The sequence below is a fragment of the Rattus norvegicus genome, chromosome 7 (genome assembly GCF_036323735.1).
Source record: "Rattus norvegicus strain BN/NHsdMcwi chromosome 7, GRCr8, whole genome shotgun sequence".
Lineage (NCBI taxonomy): Eukaryota > Metazoa > Chordata > Mammalia > Rodentia > Muridae > Rattus > Rattus norvegicus.
This window is the reverse complement of record NC_086025.1, coordinates 108,813,967-108,834,748: the sequence shown is the minus strand read 5'-3', so window position 1 is coordinate 108,834,748 and position 20,782 is coordinate 108,813,967. Positions and strand designations below refer to the sequence as shown.

General features: G+C 50.2%; 1 protein-coding gene across 4 annotated transcripts; it reads right to left on the bottom strand.

Moving 5' to 3' along the window:
* Positions 1–14,304: 14,304 nt before the first annotated feature.
* Positions 14,305–18,779, bottom strand: Ly6e (lymphocyte antigen 6 family member E). 4 transcript variants are annotated; one of them, XM_006241757.5, is made up of 5 exons: positions 17,793–18,251; positions 16,896–17,251; positions 15,760–15,856; positions 15,243–15,362; positions 14,305–15,141 (listed from the first exon to the last, which is right to left on the bottom strand). In XM_006241757.5, the coding sequence occupies exons 2-5, from the start codon at positions 16,995–16,997 to the stop codon at positions 14,921–14,923; spliced, it is 540 nt and encodes a 179-aa protein (XP_006241819.1). In that variant the 5' UTR covers positions 16,998–17,251; positions 17,793–18,251; the 3' UTR covers positions 14,305–14,920. The 4 variants fall into 4 exon arrangements, with proteins under 4 accessions (XP_006241819.1, XP_006241824.1, NP_001017467.1 ...); XM_006241762.4 differs by lacking the exon at positions 16,896–17,251 and having other exon boundaries at positions 15,760–15,859; positions 18,173–18,779; NM_001017467.1 differs by lacking the exon at positions 16,896–17,251 and having other exon boundaries at positions 15,760–15,859; positions 17,793–17,998.
* Positions 18,780–20,782: the final 2,003 nt, after the last annotated feature.

Below are 20,782 nucleotides of genomic sequence, written 5' to 3'. Positions count from 1 at the left end.
AGGCATGCAGAGCATATTTATACATTTAAAACCATTCAGAAACAAAATTGAAGTGGTTATTCATATCTTTAATATTTAGACCAAACACCATTTTTACTTTTTCTAGCTGTAATTTTAAGAGAAGCACCTTGTCACCTGCTAAGTCTAATAATAAGTCAGGAATTTTTATCAGCTCCTCCGGGCATCTTCTCCAGCTGACCTCGGCTCCTAGCTACAGGTGCAGAGCTCCAAAGGCCGATTGAAACTTGTTTTTATTCATTTGTTCCTTATTTGAAAGGAGTTAAAACCAAACCAAGGTGTGAACCAGCAGCAGATAAAGTTTTTTACCATTTTTTCTTTTGAACATGAAACATAAAACATTTAGGCAACAAGAAACAAAAACCACAGACATAATCTGACAGACATGGATAGCTTGATGCACCAAGGACAGACAATAGACATAGAGGGAAAAAACTAGATGGTGTCCCACTGAAGGGACCCAGATATCATTTCTCCAATAGGAGTCAGCAGAGAGGTAGGACGCCTCCTGCCTTCCTTCTGTCCCTAGGAGAGCTCTGAAAAAGTTTCCTTCTCTTTCTCCAAGGCATCCATGGAGAGTCCGGAAGGACTGTTTTTCCCAAACCCATTCTCTCTCATGTCTAGGGTGTAAACTTTCTCTAGTCAGGGTCCAAAGACTAAAACATAACTCTAAAAGAACACATATGCAAAAACACTTTACCATTACTTTGTCCCTTTTTTATTACAAGTTTTACTCACTCTAGCCCAAATCACCGAGGCCTTTTCTAGCCCATCTTACCCCAATACCTCCCTCCTTCTTTGCCAGTCGGCTTCCTGGGACGTCCTGACAGGAGACCTTCTCTTTCCTGATCTCGGTGGGACCTCCATTTGTCGATACCCACACTGATACAGCACCAAGAACCGGGCATAAGCCTGCGGGATTAAAACACACACACACACACACACACACACACACACACACACACACACACACACACACAGGTTATTAGTGTTAAGAAAAATGCCCAATCTGTGGCTTTATTTTCCCAATATATACCACAAGTTGACCTGCTGGAAAAATCTGGGGAGCACAGTGGGAAAGTCCAGCTTGAGGCTTAGGTAACAAAAGACTGAATACTGAATTCCTGCCCCAAATGTACAGGGGAGTAATCCAGGAAGACCAGCCTAAATCCCAAAAGGAAAGACTGGGAGGACAAGAGGCAGGAAGGAATTGACCATGGCCCAGGTGTGTCACTCCAGGGCAGGCTGCTCCTATGTTAGGGACAAAAGGCTTCCATGTGCATCAGCAGGGCTCAGCAGGGGTCAAACCCTGCAAGGGACCCAGAAGGGTCTGAGGAGGAGGTCAAACCCTGCAGGGAACCCAGGAGGCTCTGACAGGTGGGGTGCCCAACTCAGTTACCATGCAGGGCCAGATCCAGGGCTTGGAGTTCACCCACCCCAACATCTCCCCATCTGTGAACTGCGGGAGCACATGAAGTTGCTGGTCCTGTAAGATCCAAGCTACAGAATCTCCATGACACAGGGCAACAGCAGGATTCCAGAGAGGAGCCCAGGCACAAACCCAGTATTGATAGTGTAGCAGTAGCCAGAGGGTTCCAACCAGAGCAACAACTTACCCTCATGATCATCTGCCAGTAAGGTTGTTTGAATAAGGTTATACTGTGTGGCACACCGTGGCTACCATGTACAGGTATTTTCCTTATTTTTTAATTTATTTTCGGTTTATGTCTTAAGGGGGGAGGTTTCAAGGGTGGAGGATGAATATCGAGGGAGAGGGAGATGAGTGGGATTGGAGTTCATGATGCAAAATTCACAAAGTGTTAATAGTGTTTTTATTTTTAAAGCGTGGACTATGCACTTGAAAAACTAGGATGCATAAAATAAATAAAATCTTTTAAAAAAAAAACAACTATGATGCACCTGAATGGGGTAGATACAATTAAAGCAAGGGAATGCATCAGAGCTCCTCAAGAAGACAAACTGCCCATGTGCCTGTAAGCCCTGCTTTGGTACACACACACACACATAAACACACACACACACACACAGACAACACCCACATACACACACACATACACCACAAACAGCATACCGCACACCCCCCCCACACCACATATACAACCGAACACACACACACAACACATACAACACACACACACTCCACACACATACACACATCACACACACACACACATACACACACACACACAAATACACACACACAAACACAGACCACATACATACATACAAACACATCCCACACATCCCACACACACTACACACAAAGTGGGAGGAGATTAACAGATAAATAGGTTATAATCCCCAGATTATTTTGATTACCACTGTGAGGAAGAATTAGAGAAGAGGTCAGGGGCTAGTGCATAGTAAAGCAGTCCTGGCCAAGGTGGGATCTAGTTGAGCACTGTCCCAATTTTTCAAGGCCATCTTGTCAATGACAGCAGCATCCCAAAACCCTCCTCCCATCCTTTAGTCTTCTAAGAACTCCCACTGGTATAAAACCAGATCCTTGGTCTTGATGCAGAGAGGAATTTGAGAATGGGCCTTGTCTTATGGTTTCTATTCCTGCACAAATCATCGTGACCAAGAAGCAAGTCGGGGAGGGCAGGGCATCACCAATGGCCTCCAAGGCTGTGCATCTCTGTGGTATCATCTTCCTCGTTAGATCCAGCCTTGGGGTAAGGCTGAGAACAGGAGGACACAGCAGAGCACCAGTCTTTACACCTCCTCCCTAAAAGGTAGAGCTGTGGGGGACCTCTGGATTCCAAACTCAGACTCAGGACCTACCAAGGGAAAGGCTACTTTCTGGTAAACAGTGAGAAGCCAAGGTCTGGGAGTCTTGGTCTGGGAGAGGTTCTCTGAGACACTGGGCAGGGGAACCTGAGGAAAGAGAGAGGAGAGCACTGAGCACTGTGAAAGACTGGCCATGGGTGCGGGATGGGGCCTAGGGGTCGGTGCTTAAGAACAGAAGAGATCTGACTACCACATGACCCTGAGAAGAAAAGAAGATGGCAGCTGCTCAGGTAACCCAAAGCAGTATTTCTGAGAATGTCAGGGCCACCAGAAGAGGGCGCCTGTTTCTGGTCCCTCTTTGTCTCTCACCCCTTCCTGAAAGGTATATGTGAGAACAAAGCCAAACTGGAGAGCAAGAACCTGGACACCTTTTGGTTGGAGCAGCTTGACTGACCAGCTTATCCCTCTCACCCCAATGTCTATTCTCAGTCCTTCAAAAAGCCCTCAGACCAACAGCCCAGTGGTAGCCCATTCCTTAGGACGACGTCTTATTGCTTATTGTAGCTTTGCCCTCACTTATGAATTCACAATAATTGTTGTGTTTATAAAAAGATAAGAAGAGAAGGAATATGTTTGGTGGATGTAGTCAGGTATTGGGGAAGGGGGTGACTATGCGGGCCCATGCTGAGGCATCCTTTTCCCCTAGGGACCAGAGACACTAAATATAGTATAGAATAGAGTTTATTCAGGGCCCGCAGGGGAGGGTTGAGAGGGAAGTAGAGACAGAGAAAGGAGAGAGTAGAGAAGTAGAGGAGTAGAGGCTGACCATGAGTACTGGGAGAGAGGGGGGAGGGAAAGAGAAAGAGGTGGGATGGGACAGAAGGACAGAGTGGGAGCAAGAAGGCAAGAGAGTAAGACAGAGCACAGGGGGCACACAGCCCCTTTTATAGTGAGTCAGGTACACCTGACTGTCGCCAGGTAACTGTGGGGCAGGGCCTAAACAAAATGCTAACAATAATCTTGTCCCTAAAACTCTGTGGTCTAACTTGGGACTTGAGAATGTGAACGCTGCTGGCTTGGACAGCCTCTGGGTTCCGAGGATCATAGCTGAAAGTAAAAGCATCTGCTCAGGAACCCCAAGACCAAGTTCTCAGCACAAAGGCAATTTCATGTCCCAGAGGGCAGGGATGAGAGACAAAAACAGGAGGTAGGTGATGAAGGGGAAGGGAACAAGGGGGATAGGGGCAAAGGAGAGGGGTTAGGGATATGTGTCCTAGGGGACGAACGAGTGTGTCTGGGTAGAGGGGAGACAGACATGTCCCACAAGCAAATGGGAAACCTTTATTAGCCCAGCTGTTTAATTTTAAGTGGGCATGCTAATTAGCTGAGCCAAAGGGGTCTTCTCATTGCTGGACCTTGGTAGTCAGTCTCAGGAGGAGGAAGTGGCTAAATAAGGGAATAGACCTTGATGGCTAGCTTTTGGGCTGAAATCTAACAGTTTTTAGCAAAGCCGAGGGAGATGGGGCGAAGGCCTGCCAGAGCCATGTTGGCCATGCTGGAGCCAGAATCCCTTCACTAGCCTCTGAGGCTAAGTTCGATAAAAGCTGAGAAAGGCTCTGTCCAACTTAAGGACACCCCAAATTTTCCTCTATCACCCCATCCTACCAGTTCTGATCAAGAAGTAGGGTGGCCCTGGAGGAGGGTTGTAAGATGAAGATTTATTCTACCCAAGTCCAGTCTCCCGACCCAACCTCCAGCCCAGAGAACAGGGTGTTAAAGGGACATCCTTGACCTTCCTTGGCACCTCTGTAGGACTGCCGCTCTCATGAACCCTGTCTGCTAATGGCAAGTCTCTGAAGATTGTTGACCAGGCCCTAAAGGACAAGGGTGCCAAGGCTGCCTCCACTCAGAGGAGAGTGGTCTGAGAATATTATGGAGACACCATATACCACACTCCATCCCAGGCCTGGGCAGAGGCCAGAGAGTCCTATGTGGCACTATTACAGTCCCTGCTCCCCGCATTTGCTCTCTCTCTCTGAAGGTTCCCATAGTTCCCTCCCTCCTCTAAATGTCAGGAAATCGAAACTCAAATTCTCAGCCTCTCTTCCTCTTCCCAAAAGTCGGAAACTGAAAGCTAGGTCCTGCCCTCCTCCACCTCCACCAACGTACTTTCTCCTCTCTCCCAGGCATCTGTCTGTCTGTCTGAAGCCAGTGGTACCCCGCCCATGGTCAGTCTTAAGTAGGACTCGGAATCTGAGCAGGAAGGCTTGGGGTGGGCGTTCTGCCAAGTGAAAGCTCTGTTCTGAATAGCTTGGACTCACCAAACACACAAGTCAGACTAAATCTTCCCTGGAACGCTCAGTTCCCAGAATACCCCCAAGCGCTGCTGGCATCTTCCTCTTGCTCACAGGGTCAGTGTTGTTAGTGAGTGTAATAGCTCTCTCAATGTCTGCTTGCTACCAGGGGATTCCATTGACTTGAAAGCTGAAATGCGCTCTGACTGCATGGTAGCTTCTGCCACTAGGGGAGCGTGTGGCCCAGCATGGAGCTGGGGTTTAAAGCACTCTACCAGTGCCACCCTCTGGGGATAGGATTGGTCTGCTTTCTGCAGGAAGCTGGGCCTGTCAATAAATTAAAGGGACAAGGGTGACCTCAACTGATAAAAGAAGAGAGTACGGGTGGCCTGCCTAGCTCCCGCTAACCATCAGCCTAAAGTCATTCGAAGCACAGCCATATGCCAGTCCCAGCCCCTTGACTAGAACCGATTCCCTTCAGCCCTCACCCATACAGCCTTTCCACCTGCTGGGCAGATGACTGAGGCTCTTGGTCTAATAATTCCATCTTCCATTGTGGGTCTGCCTTTCCACCTTCCCGCTGGGGTGTTGGAAGACTGCTCGTGGAGGTAAAATGCAGGGGCGTCTGGCATTACTTACAGCTGCTTGCTGGGGTGCCTGGCTCATGGGACTGACTGGTCGCCAACAGGTTACTCAGGGGCGGCGAAAGACAGTCTAAGATACGGGTCCCACCCCATGTTTCTCCAGGTGAGCAATGGCAGGGGCTGGGACAGAGGCTGTGCTCCTCAAACTCCTAGGTACCCAGACGCCACAGAGAACCTCAGAGTTGAGCATGGGGTTCACACCCTCTGTGTACCCAGAGGCCATTGAGGACTGTAAGGAATAGGGAACAAGGGCTGAGGGCCTGAGGGTGTGTGTGGGTGTGCTGGGGGATCCGACTTAGCTCAGGGTGAGTGCCAAGAGTGTGGATGGGCTTTCTGCTAGAGATTTAGGTGCAGCTTTCTATGACGAGGGCGCCCCCTCATGGTAGTTCTTGATGAAGGAGACAGTCATTGCTTGTCCAAACTGCTTTATTCATGGCACAGGGAGCTGCATATAATTTAGACTAAATACCTTTTGTATTGCTTATTGGTCATCCCACTTGGAGACCCTAGATTCCTCATTAGCATTGAGACCTCTAGGCTCTATGTTATGTGACCAGTTGTCATGGTCCTCTTAATGGGGTGTCATGGTGTCCTCTAGGGCAGAAATCTGGCCGGGAGCTAGACTGAACTTCTACCGTTTTTAATTATGAGTTTTCTTGGGGTTCTGAACTTTTTGACTACCTTACCAGTTCTTTCTGGCAGCCCAATACCAAACCCAACGTGTGCTGAAATGGCACCACACCCATGGGTGGTGCGGCCAGAATTCTAAATGAGGTGGATGCACTCTCTAATATGATTTAAAGTAATAGGAACAGAGCCCTACAACTTTATGAAAAGAAACTGACATTCTTTTTCCCTCTCAGATATTCAGTGGCTAATCAAAAATCACTCCTTCCCTGGTACCAGTTTAATAGGATTCTCAGGACAAATTGATAACCATTATCCCCATGAAAAATGGGTCTCTGTCCTCCCTGTGTTGCAATGGCTGCCCCCCAAAGCCCATAGTTGCAGCCCCCTCAATATTTACTGATGGGGGAAAGAGGGTAGCTTCATGAGTAATACACTACTCCCCTGAGGATGAGCCTCCTATGCTCGGATTCAGAGAGCTGCCCCACAACTCCTCCAATATAAGGAGCTATATGATATCTCTCTAGCCCTAAAGGAAGTCAAGGGGCCCCTTAACCTTTTTTTCAGACAGTGTATATGCTGCCGTCAGTTTGCTCCCCTGGCTGTGAAGAGCCTTCGTCAAACTAGACGCCAACCCACTCACCCTCTCCTCATGCAGGTTTCCATCCTCCTACAGGAAAGAGCCTCCCCCGCCCCCAATGTGAGATCTCACAGTCCCCTGCCACTGAGGGAAATACCCTCACTCACCAAACCACCTCAACAGGGACATTCATGGTCTCCACTGAGCAGGCAGACCAATTCCATTCACACACACACACAAATAAAAGGGGGCTTCATGCTCACTTCCCCCACATCCCCCTTGCTCAACCCCAAAGGATAATAAAAACACGCTCCTCTTGTGCATCCTCACTACCAGCCCACCTTTACAAATGGTGGGCACCGGTCCCTGAGGCCTCAAATTCAATGTCTTATGGCAAATCGATGTCACCCATATCACCAATTTGATAGACAGGAATATGTTCTTGTTACCATAGGCACATACATTTCATATAGGCTACAGCTCAAACAGGTGGAAACTCAAAAAAGGTTAATTCACCATAAGCTCTTCACCTTGGCCCTCATGTGCATTCCTTAAGAGATAAAAACTGAAAATGGCCCCACCTTCACTAGCTCTCAATTCTAAACTTTTTGCATATGTTGGAAAATTGCCCACCATACAGGGATTCCCCACAAACCTCAGGGCCAAGAAATAATAGAAAGAACACATCAAACCCTAAAAGCCGAAATTGTACATAAGACAACCACCCTAATGTACAATTAATGCTATCCATGACTGCACTAAACATATTTAACATCTATAAGAACTCTAAACACTCTCCTATCTCCCTCCATTGACACACACAAAAATTAACCACATCACCTCCTAGTATGAAGGTGAGATACTTTGGATGGGATTTGGAAAGACCAGTCCCTCTGCTTACAACTGGGATGGGTTTCATTTGTGCTTTCCCTCAGGACCAGCCTAACCCTGTCTGGGTTCCTGCCAGAAATGTCCAACACGGCCCCACCAACCAAGAAGATTGCCTGCCTCTTGCTGGCAGATCAAGGACAGAGGAGGAGGAGGCAGAGGAAACACCACACCCAAAGGAATAGCAAGATCTCCTGGAAGGACATTCATGACCTGGTGACTGCTGCCTGGCCACAAGCCCTCCACAAGCCCCTCTCTCCTCTCTTCTTATGACTGTTTTTGTCATCCTTCATACTAACTCTGCTCCTGCCCAGCCTCTCCCTAGCTTTACGGACACCTACCACTGGAGATTCTTTACTGGAGAGACCTAGAGCAGACACAAGAGTCATAACAAAAGCATAGGAACCCAGCATTGCTCACTCGAAGGATGTCAGACCAGAACTGAGAACTACACCCAGATTGCACCTCCACTCCACCCAGTCCTTTCCTCTGCCTTCCTTACCGGAATGCAGGCCAATGTCTCCGAGAGGTCTCCATCGATGGAGGCTGCAATACTGGAGCTGCAGAATGGAATCCACCAGCCACAGCGACACCAAGCTCACCAAGATTATTACTCATTTTCCATGGGATGTATGTTGGCGAACAGGAGTATGGTACACTCTACCCTAATGTCTGTCCCAAATACCCATAGCTGACTTCAATGTCTCTCACGAACTTTTCCCTTCCTCCAAATCAGTCTTTGCCCATGTTAATATTCTTCAGCAGGAAAATCTGTCTCAGGAGGAACTACAACCTACCTTTTCCTGGCTACAGAACATTCAATATGCAGCTGACCTCCTTCCCTTAACCACCCACCCCAACTCCTCCCAACACTCTGCCTGTGCTTCGCTCTCCTGAGGCTATTAGCAGCCGTTCCTATCAATATTTCCATTCATGAACCCCATGGACCCCCGCCCGTGTGAAAAGCACAGGATATTCCTCTCTTCGACCTAAAGGAGGTCATTTCTTCCCCTTTGCCTTGTAGAACCCTCCTCAAAAGCCCATCTTACAGGCTCCTGATACCTTCCCATCACCAAATCAGTATGGGTTAAACCCCTGCTCTCCTCTGGTGCAAAGGCACTACAGGTTTCTGAATTAAACCCCCGTCTCCAGGCTCCTGCACTCCTGTAATAATTGTTCCCCAGGTTTGTCTCTATGAACCTGAAGAACTTGCTTTGTAGATGGGAGAGAGAGAGAGAGAGAGAGAGAGAGAGAGAGAGAGAGAGAGAGAGAGATCTTCATTCCTCTGCTTGTTGGACTGGGTCTCGATGTCTCACTAGGTGGGACAGGAACTGCTGAAGCAGCCCTCATCCAAACAGCATCTGGCCTTCGACGTCCAGGAGAAGCTCAACCAAGCAATGGCTTCAACTCCAGACAAGCTTGAGTCCCTTCAGTGCCAGGTAACCTCCTTAGCAGGAGTTGCTCTCCAAAACCGGAGGGACCTGCACTCATTGCCTGCTGAACAGGAAGGGACTTGTGTTCTGCTGGGGGAGGAATGATGCTTGTATGCCAATGATTCTGGGATAGTAGAACAAGATGTGCAAATGCCCAAAGAGCTCCTGGGGCATCTTCAGGTGCTCCCAACACCCCTTCCCCGCTTGGTATTCTAACCCCTTGGCACCTTGGATTCTTCCCTTTCTTGGCCCCGTACTAGCCATTGGAGCCTTGCTTCTCTTGGCACCTTGTCTCATCCAGTTTCTAAAGCAGCAGCTGAGAATCGTTGCAAAGATCGCTACCAATCAGGTTTTGGTTCAGTACCAGACTGTTCCCAACACAGGAGACAGTTATGCCAGTGACACCTCTGCTTTATAAAAAAGGAAATGGAGGAGTTGTGGGGCAGTGTCCTGTGCCACCAGACAGAACTGACAAAGTTGTAGCATAGTTCAGAACCTTCATAAAACAGATAATTGAAAACGGCAGGAGATGACTATCCCGGAGTATGTGACCAAGACACCCTACTAGGAGGACCAGGGCAATCACTTATGTACAAATAACTCCTGAAAACTCCTTCCCCATGCAAATAAAACACCCCTGACTGAACCAATAGGAAGCACCTTCCCACCTCATCCCCAAATGTTTATAAAGTTCCAGTCCACAGGGAATAGGTGCACAAGTTATTTCACCAAAGATTGTGTGAAGGAACCTGTGGCGTTGAGCTGTAACACTCCATGGAAGAGTTTCCTGAAGCTTTCACCACTGGATCTGGATCCGCAGATCCCCAACATGTAAGGTGCGTGTGCTTGACCATAGACACTTCCTGGTCAGTGGCTCTGACTTCAGGTCTAGCTGTCCTTGGCTTCTGGCCACCTGTATCCAACTCTAGGGTAGCCTGCCTTACTCTGGCTTCCCCTTGGAGAGCAGTAACACTTTGGTCATTCTGGCCGTGCCTGAGACCATTCACTCCCGCCAGCTGGACTAAGGTTCCCCACCAGCTGTGCCCCGTACACAAACCAGCATTCCATCTTCCAAATTTCTCCAGTGGTCTCTGAGCTGTAGTCGTGGTCCCTCAGAGTTCTGAGTGTGCACAGAGGCCCTCCTGCAATCAGGCAACCCTTCCTAATGAGACCGTGTGCCAGTCAGCCCCACCTGAGACCTGACAGCTGCCTGGGCTGCTCTGGGTTGGAGGGGTTTCCAGTTGACACGAAAATCCCTGCAGCAAAGGGCTTGTGAGAATGGGAGGCGAGGGAGAGGGTCCCAGGGCCTCTGGAAGCTGAGGTGCTGTGGCCATGAGGCCTGATGAAGCAGGCTAAGGTCCCTTGGAGTTCATTGTTGGGGCAGCTGTGCATGGTGGCCCAGACTGGGAAGGAAAACAAGAAGATCTTAAGGATAGTTTAACTTAGTTAAGGTCTGAGAGGAAGACTGGACTGGACTGGCAAATCAGTCCTGCCTACCTGGGAGAAATTATTAATTATACTCCTCTCTTGGGATAGTAGATTCCAAGAAATTGTAATTTCCTCTGATATTTCCTGTTGGAAGGACCAAAAGCTGCGGGGAACAGGAGGAAGAACTTGTCCCCTGGAGAAAGATTTATAACTTGTGAGACATTGTAGACTTGAGAACTGAGACCGTGGTGGGGGCTGGGCACACTTTGGCTGGACTGTCACTTGTGCTGCTTGTCTCCTGTTTAAACCTAACCCCCCATGTTAAGAACCTAAGAATGGGTTTAATGAGGTTGGACTACTGGGTCTGTGTCCTGTCTCCCAGTGTGGCTGAATTGGCTCTTTTAATTGGCTTATGAGGCTGGGTGGCTGAACTTCGGCTTGTTGAGGCCCTTGCTGCAATCGAAAGATCTTTTAAGTTGGGCATAGATGTCAGAGAGACAGCCTACAGTGTCTGGGAAGGCAAGCTTGAAGACTGGCAGGTGTCCAAAAGAACAGAATGTGGGGAAAGGAAGGGAGAAGGAGATAAAGAAAAGTGGGCCATGGTGTGATTGCTGGGTAATCTTAAGTCAACTCGACACATGTTAAGTCATCTGTGAAGAAGAAGCCATGAGGAGCAAGCCAGTAAGCAGCACCCCTCCATGGCCTGTGCATCAGCTCCTGCCTCTAAGTTTCTGCCCTGCCTGAGCTCCTGTCTTGACTTCCTCCAGGGATGGACTAGGATGTGAAAGTTAAAGCCAGATAAACCCTGTCTTCCCCATCTTGCTCTTGGTGACAGTGTTTCCTCACCACGGCAATGGCAACCCTCATGAAGAGGACGCATAAATAGTTTGATACTGAAACTGTAAATTTAGTGCAAAGCACCACAGCTTCCATTTCAAATGCCAATTCTCAATCTACATAAGTTCGATTAAGTTGTATAGACTTTAGGTCTGGTTAATGGATTTGGTACATAGTGTTTTCATTTGCACCATTAAAAAAAATTCAATTTTGTATGTTTTAAGTGGTTTGCCTGTATGTGTCTCTTGTGTATGCAGTGCCCTCCAGAGGACACGAGAGGGGGGCAATCCCTACTAATTGGAGTTACACAGTTGTGAGCCACCATATGGGTGCTGGACATGGAACCTGGGTCCTCTGGGAGAGCAGTTAGTGCTCTTAACTGCTGAGCCATCTTACCAGCTCCTGATTTGCAAGCTTCATTAAATAATACAGTTTAGTAAACATAAAAAAAAGTTTTAATTTTTAAAAAAAGTGTTAAAGAAAAAGAAAAAAAACAACAGAAAACGGACTCTTGCATTAGTGGACTCTAGGCTCTTGTGTCTCAGAACAAAAGACTGCAAACAGGGACACAGGGTTAGAATTCGAGATAGAGTTTAGAGGAGGAACAGACTCCCAGGAGTGAGAGTGGGCTACTGAGCTGAAGAAAAACCCCCAAAGCATCCACCATGAAGTATAGACCCCTTTACAAGACTTTTACATTGCCCCTACTCTTTGTACTCGGGTACACTGTGGGCTCTTCCTGCAAATGCTCCATTTATTAGAGGACGTCCATTAGGGAAGTTTTTCTAGTCTTCTGCTTTGATCTCGCTCAGTTTGTTGGATGACACTCAGGTGGAGAGGGGTCTACCTGAGGTTGCAATCCTCAATCTCTAGTCTGTCCCTGGAGTCCTTGGGACAGAGGGAGGTAGCTAAGCACTTGCTGGTTGGAGCAGGGCTAGCAGGATCAGACTGGGGAAGCCTTGGTCACTGATCACTAACTAGCAGCAGTGACAGGAGAGCTGCTCTGGGTCTGGAGGCAGAATGGGCCCAGAACAAATCAGAGAGATAAGTTGGATCATGTCTAATCGGATCTATCATGGGTGAGGCTGATGGCTCTACCCTGGCACCTCACTTGAAAGACTGGACAGCCTTCTGAGAGGTGCAGTATGCACCTTTCCTTCCCTGTGCACCCTGTCCCCCACTTACCCTCCCCCCACCTACACACACACACACACACACACACACACACACACACACACACACACACACACAGAGATACACACACACAGACACAGACACACACCCACACAGATACACACACACGGACACACACACACACACAGACACACACACACACACACACATACACACACACACACACACACACACACACACATGGACTCTCATACGCTTCTGCCTTAAAGCTCCAGGAAATCGAAACTTAACTCTGGGATACTTTCGATTCTGCTTTTAGGAGGTGAAACTTGGCTCCTGGCCCCTCCCTTCCTATTCTCCCTCCTCTTTCTGGTCCTCGCCCTCATTTTTCATAAGTCATCCCTGGAACGTTAACTCCTTCTGCCCATCCTTCTCCTGGGAGGAGTCTGAGCAGATCACTCGATGTTCCAGTATTTAGCCTTGAAAAGATCATGTCCTCCAGACTAGAGCAGATGATGGCTCAAGGTTCCCAGGCCACGAGTAGGCTTCAACTCTTGAGCCTTGTGACACCAGCCCTATCACCCTATCCTATCACAGAGAGGGAGTTAAATCAAGGTAGGGAGAAAACCAGAGCTTGTTAGGTGTCCCTGTTACTTCCTGGTGCCCTTCTGGTTCCCACGTCCCAGGAGTCTAACCTAGGGTCCTCACACTGTTTTTGGTAGTTAGACCTGCTAGGACCACATGCCAATCTCTAGGAACGTTACCTAGATCCGTCATGAACACTGAGGCAGTCCAAGCTTCTTGCAGAAGACTTGACTCCCTCCTTTCTCTATTGCCTTTCAATAGTCCAGTAACAAAGTATCCTTCTGTCCTAAATCTCAGAGCCGCCATAGTTGCTCTCCTGAGATTTCCCCAGAGCTTGTCCTTTTCAGTATGAGCCTGGACAGAGCTCACACACACAGTTAAACACAATAAGCTAAACATTGTTTTAAAAAGGTCCAGAATGGGGGGGCTGGACAGATGGCTCAGCAGTTAAGAGCACTGACTGCTCTTCCAGAGGTCCTGAGTTCAAATCCCAGCAACCACATGGTGGCTCACAACTACCTTCTTCTGGTGTGTCTGAACAGCTACAGTGTACTTACAGTTAATAAATATATATTAAAAAGAAAGTAAATCAAAACCAGTTATGGGTATCGCTTGCCTGGTCCAGACTCCCACGGTTTAAACTACAGTGTGGTTTATGAAGGGCAGGTAGCAACAGCAGGCCTCTGAAGCCTCTGGTGCAGACAAAGCTTCGGAATAACGTGTGATCAGCCTGGTGGGCCTGCCTTTCTGGGTAGCTGTCCTTCTCAGCTGATGTACATAGCCTGAGACAGCACACTTTCAGGCTCTCTCCGCCTTTCTCTTTTCTTCTGGTCTCCTCTTTTCTCTCAGGTCTGTCTCACTAAATGGGCCTAGATTCCTGGGATTTGCTATGCACCAGGCTGGCCTCACAGATTCCTCTGCTTCACTGGCATCAAAGGAATGTTCCACTGTTTTGGGCTGGTCTTTCAGGATTGCTTATGCAGAGCTGTGGGCTTGCAGGATCCCCAGGTCCCTTGGGACCAGAGGGGAAGAAGACTCTGCAAGGCAAGGCCGAAGACGAGTAAGGACATCCAGGACAGCACAGGAACGGGTGGGAACAGTTTATTTGAGGCACTAGAATAGCAGCAGGAAGCCAGTGCGGGCAGAGAGGGCAGGGAGGGACTGGATCTGGGGGTTGGAGCCTTCATCTGGAGGGATGGCAGCCCTCTGTGAGCAGCCTCCTGCACAGGGAATGCAACATGAGTACAGTAATTCCAGGGGAAGAGGTTTTGATGGAGACACAGGCCTTCTGCTCTAGAATCTTTCAGGTCTTCTTTACCCATCCCAGAATCCTAGCGGCTTCATTCACACACGGATACCGTGAGCAACACAGGTGCACATTCATTTGGGTTAGACATCCTTGTCATTGTGCCTTCAGGACTCAAGGCTGACTCTGTACTCTTGAGATTCCAAGGAGATCTTCACCCCTTCCCTGGTTCCCCAAAGGAGGTTATAAGACTGGCTCTGGAAGCAAGGGTAGCCAGTACCATTTCAACAGAGCAGATATGGGTGAATTTGGTACTTAGCCCTGATGCTGAGAGAGTGTGAAGGGGAACTAGACACACCCAGGAGGAGCTGAAGGCTCCTAGGGTCCCCTGGGACCTAAAAGGAGCTGGGCTTTTCTTCCTGAGCTGGGGGGATGTGGGGAACACATGGGGGCGGTCAGGGGCTCAGCCGCAGCACAGCCAACAAGCTGAGCAGGAGTCCAAGGCCCAGCAGTGGGATACTAGCACGAAGTCCAAGGCCAGCCGTGCTGAAATTGCAGAAGGAGCTCTGGCAGCAGTAGCTATTCACGGACGCCACACCGAGGTTAATATTGATGTTTTCACGGGGGCAGGTGGGGGAGCAACCCTTATTCAGGGTGTAGCCAAGGTTGACATTCCCTGTATGGAAAGTGAGAATGAGGAGAGACATATAGGTAGCAGGAGACAGGGAAAGCCCTGTGGATCGCTGGCCCAGGTCAGGGAAATAGCCAGTTACTCACCGAAGCCCGCGGCAGCAGATAACGTGATACAGTAATTGTCTGTGCTGGAGCATGATACCGGCCATAGGCAATTGATATTGTTCTTCTGATCGGTGCAGGAGAAGCACATCAGGGAATGGACTGCAAAAGGGACATGCTGTAGGTGACACCTGCCTGTTGCCTGGGGAAGACTTCTAGGGCAGGGTCCCTTTCTAGTGGGGTCCTTGATACCCAACCCGCTGACCATGAGCAACTGCCATGCTCAGCCCCGGGTCAGGGATAAAAGCGAGCCAATGACAAGTGACTTCAGACTTTGGCACTGGAGGGGCTAAAGTGTCTCCTTCAACACAAGGTGACAACAGTGTAGCCGAGCCAGCACAGAGGCAGGGGGACTACATCAGTTTGCTAGGGAGTGGTAGGCAGGAAGGCCAGAGATTCACAGGAGGGCTGGCACAGGAGGAGCCCTGCACATCTGCTCAGGGGAAAGAATGATATGTCACGGGGGTCAGGCTGCATCTGGGATCTCAGAGCTTCATACCTTGTTCCACACCCAGAAGGGCTGCCAGCAGCACAGGCAAGAAGACTCTCATGCTGGAAGCGGCAGACATCTGCTGAAGGTCACAAGCCAAAGAAGCCTACTGTGAGAGAGGCAGTTGGTTAAAGGACAGGCTACACACGCACCATCCAGGATCCCGGCTTAGATAGCACCAGACCCCCAGGCCTGCCCACTCTAGACCTCCCGGTGAGACTTATGTCCCCTTTGTAGATGGTTCCAGACAGACAGGGTAGGGATGCAGTTTTAGCCCCTTGCCCAATTTCTTATCTGGTATCCACCTGGCCTCTGCACCAAGAACAATTTGTACACCTCGTGCTTCACCAACACCTACCTCACAGTTTGCACCATTTATCTGAGAACCCCTCCCCCTTTTGGAACCTGCAGGAGTTAGAATTCACCTTTGTTTTTCCAGGCTGCTAGTCAAACCTCTACCTTAGAACACCTGGCCCCCTCCTGCTGCTATTGTGACCAATTATTAAAAGAGCTTTTACCTGACTCTCCCTTGGCACCTGGCAAATCTTTCTCCAAATTTATCTAAGGGTAGCTTTCCAAACTTGTGGGGCACCATAGGCCAAGTAAGGGGAGCTAAGAACTCTCAGAATGCCATAGCAGTGGAGGTGGTTGTCCTGAGGTCAAGGGAGTGGTCAGATAAACGAGTGTGCATGAACCCAAAACCCTGAGCCCTGCGGAAACAAATGCAGAACACTCTGCCTCTCTTGTGGTGGAAACAAAGGCTAGGCTGGAGGCCTCTGGGCTTCACTAATTCTTTTCTGTACAAAGTGGAGGCTCAGGACCTATTTCCACAAGAAGACACCTCCACTCCTCTACCTGCTGGCTGGGACCGTTGACGGCTGTAGCAGTCAGCACACTAGTTAGCCAGGTGGGCCACGGGACTTTTCTGGGCCCTTTGGGCAGGAGGCCTTGGCACAGGGTAGAGAAAGGACCAGGTTGCTTGGTTCAATGTCCTACTTTGAATACCATTGGGGAGGAAAGAGACTGGTGCCATCTGTTGAGTGGGAGAGTGGCATCCCAGAGACAAAGAAACAGGGGTGGCGTACAGTTCTCTTAGAGGAAGGGGGTGCAGTGGGAGGTGAAGTTTTGGTATCCCCAGGACTGACCTTAGGCCTCTCCTGTCCTGAACCTTGCTGACATCTTGTAGTGGGCAGCGGAAGCTCCAGGTGGCCAAGTTCAGTGCCAAGCCCAGTTGGGCCTGTTCTCATTTCTGTTTTTTGTTTTTTGTTTTTTTTTCGTTACACAGTGGGGTTTAGGAATGAAGGAGCCCTGCACGGTCTGCTAGGAAGCTCTGGCACGAACAGCCACAAACAAGGCATCCCATCGTCCACCGGAGGACTAGCGATGGAACGGGTGGAGTAGTTGGAAACCAGTCCAGTGTTTCAACCATCAGCAGGCAATGGGGCAGGACCTCGAGGGGACCAGGAACTCCTCCCCAAACTCACAGAAGCCAGATGTCTGTCTATTGGCAGGCAGGCAGCAGAAGAAAGCAGTTCAAGTCAACCCCGAAAGCCCAGGACCCTACTTAATCACCGGAACCTTAGCATTGACATGCAAAATCCTGGATAAGACAAAAGAGCTCCAGCTCCTCACTCTGGGGAGGGTACTGCTCCGGGGCAATAAGTCCACCGGGTCAGACCCTAACCCCCAACCACCTCCACCCCCGCTCTAGTTTACAAGGGTATATCCCCCTCTGGAGATCCCAAGCAGACAAGTCAGCGTTAGTGGAGTAGAGATAGGGGTCCCCAGTGAGGGCTCAGCAGGGGCCTTTGCCCCTCCAGAAACGTGCAGGACGGACTGGGGTGGGGGTGGGGTGATCATAGGAACGGAGCACGCTGCAGAGGGCCTCGCAGGCTCCAACCACTCTGCAACCAGGAGCAGAGCGCCGGGACCCCAGATCCTACACGCTGCGGCCAAGGCCGCCCGCTCTCTCCCAGTGCTTCCCCGCCGTGTGGGCCCTCGCGTAACGCGTGGACACCTGAGGCCGGGCTCAGCAGACTCACCTCCGGGTGAAGCAGCCCCGAAGATAAAACCGAAACCTTAGGTCCTGGAAATCACCAAAGGCTGAAGGCTCGGGAGCCGGCGGAGCGGAGCGCAGATGGCGGGGGCGGGCTGCAGGCGGGGCGTTCTACGGGCTGTGGGCGGGTCTCTGGCTGGTGGGGAGGACGACCCTAGGGGCTGGACTCTGGGAGCTCTGGCTGTGCCCTTGGCCTTGCTGCACAACGCTCCTCTGAGACTCCGGCTGGGGTCCCGAGCGGTACGCCCTCGGCGGCGGGCCCTAGTGGTGCCCAGAAGGCGGGCGGAGACCGCCCTAAGCGGCCCACGGCACACAATGTGGCGTCAGAGCGCTGGCATGACCTGTAGTGTAGCACGTTTACCTTACCTTTCAGGACAGTCCCAGAGAGGGTGGAAAGGCCAGGGCTTGTAGCAATCCTGTGCTCAGGCTTTGCCTGCTTCCGGAAGGAGTGAGGGGGACAGACTGCATCCTGAAGCCCTAGGCGCTCATGGGAATTTCTCTCTGCTGCCGTGAGGCTGAGGAAGTGTTGGACCAAGGATGCCTCATCACCGGCTCTTCAGGTTGTCAGGTCCCTCTGGGCTGAGCCTGTCTGGGCCATCTCTCTCTTGGGATGAGGCGACAGGGCAGGGATTCCCGGGAGGGAGGCCATTGCAGCATTGGTTTGAACAGATCTGTTTCTCACTTCCCACTTCCTCTGAGTGCCGGGCTGCCTCCTCCACTCCACTCAATGACTATGAACAGAGGATCCAGCCCAGTCATCCCATCTTGGTTCTCATCTTAAGTGATGAAACCCCAGGTTTTAGGAGGAAATCTCTGACGCTTCTGCTTTTACCTAAGCGTCTTCCAATATTCCATTCCTATCGCTCAGTAAGTGCTTCCACACCCAACTAATATTAACGACCCCCTGCTGAGTGTTGTCCCTGTAGCAGAACCCTGGGACCCATGTCCTGCCTCTGGATGATTCTTCTGGGAGAGATCAGGGCAGCAGGCCCCCCTTTGCCTGGCTGTGCTGTTTGTTCCCTCCCCCCTTCTTCCTTCTCGTCCTCCTCTTCCTCCTGCAGAGCCCTACCTAGGGGATTGTGGACTCTGCCACCTGCTTTTCTGAGAGTCGCACTTCCATTCTTGGTCACACATGTGGAGAAAAGGTTATTTGCACCTATCTGACGGTGGTGACAAGGGCTGGTCCTAGAATGGAGCTTCACAGGATTAGGGATGGGGAGGAGACAGGAAATGTTGTGAAGCTGCAGGGTAGATGGGCCAGGGTGGGGCTGAGACCAGGTTGCCCTGTAGCTGGAAGTTAGTTGCTGGGGGAGGGGGACGGAGCATAATGAGTGTTTGCGGCTAGCCATGTGAACAAACACAGGGTGTTGATGTGTTGTGTTTCCAGAGTCCTCTTTGACTCCAGCCTTGCCCCCTCACAGGATCATCCCATACATCAAATGGGGGTGGGGACACACATGCTTTTGGTGTTCATTCCTCAGGTGCTGACAGCAAGATTCAGTGTGTGCCCTCAGGTGTCCAGGCCACAGCGTGGTTGTTAGCATTTTGTCTAGGCTCCGCCCCACAGTTACCTGGCAACAGCCAGGTATGCCTGACTCACTATAAATGCTTGTCCCCTCCTCTCTCTCTCTTGCCTTCTTGCTCCCACTCTTCCTCTCATCCTTTCCCCTCTCTCTCCATTCCTCTCCCTCCCTCTCTCCACGTGCTCATGACCAGCCTCTATTCCTCCCCCCCCCTCTGACTTTCTCTGTCTCTACTACTCTCTGAATTCCCTTTCCCATACCCTGAATAAATTCTACTGTATACTGTATAACCCTGCCAGTGCTGTGGCTGGTCCCTCAGGGGGAAGGGACACCTCAGCATGGGCCCGAGGAGGCACCCCCTTCCCCCACACCTGACTGCACCTCCCTCTCTCTCTGTTTTTATAAACACAACAATGGTAACATTTGGTGGTATGGGAACCCACAGTTTGGGGTGGTCCCAGGACAGAAACCATCCAGCCAGCAGTGGCCATGCTGCTGGTCAGTGTCTGGGTCCTCGGCTTTCTCTTTCCTCCTCCGTCTCACCCGAAGCAGGACAGGTCTGAGTAGCCAAGGATGGAGATGTCTTCCTCATATTTAGAATCTCTTTCTCATACTTGCTCTGGGGCTACTCCAGTGATCTGAATGCCTGCCAAGCTGTCACTACGGAGGGCCTGAGGGCAGAGGATGTAATCTCCTGTCTAACATCACATGTGGTTCAGGGCAGGGTCTCAGTAGTTGAGGAGCCATTATTCATCAGGATTGGCCTCCCTTTGGACCTGGAAGACAAGTTACATCAGAAGAGACCTTAATTGATTATGGATGGATAGCTCACAGGTGTCCTAAGGTCTCTGTCATTACTCAGACATGAAATCTAGACTCCTTTGGAGCATTGTGTAGAGGATCCTGGCTGTGCAGTGAGCTGGGGCATGCTAATGCGGTTGCAGGAGTCTGACTGGCTCCCTTAATGCCATGTAGCTAAGAGGAATCTGTGAGTGAGTGATAAGCTTATAGGAGTTATGACTGATACCGGGGTCCATGTCTCCAAGGAGACCCTCCTAAGGGCAGTGATCTCAGGAACAATGCCAGGAGTTTCTACAGCAGTTGATCTCATGTGCTGAAAACTCTTGGTCAACTCTTCTGTCCCTTACTTTAGTCAGTCCACTTGTGACACCACATGAGAGGGACAGGTGATGGCTATCTCTTCACAAATCTGTGATTCCATTCCACTGGTGGGTCAGCTCCTCCCATTTACTCACTCACTCCTGGGCAGTCTGGGGTCACATGGGAGAATCTTTCTGTTGTCACTCTGTAGCTTCTGTAACACAGACCACAGATCTTACTTGCGAGGCCAGTGAACTCTGCCTCAGTCAGGACCTCACAGACCTTGTGACCTGTCTAGATGTTCAGATTCCTAGTGCAGCTTGAACAGCTGCCTCTGTGGAGCCCCCACCCA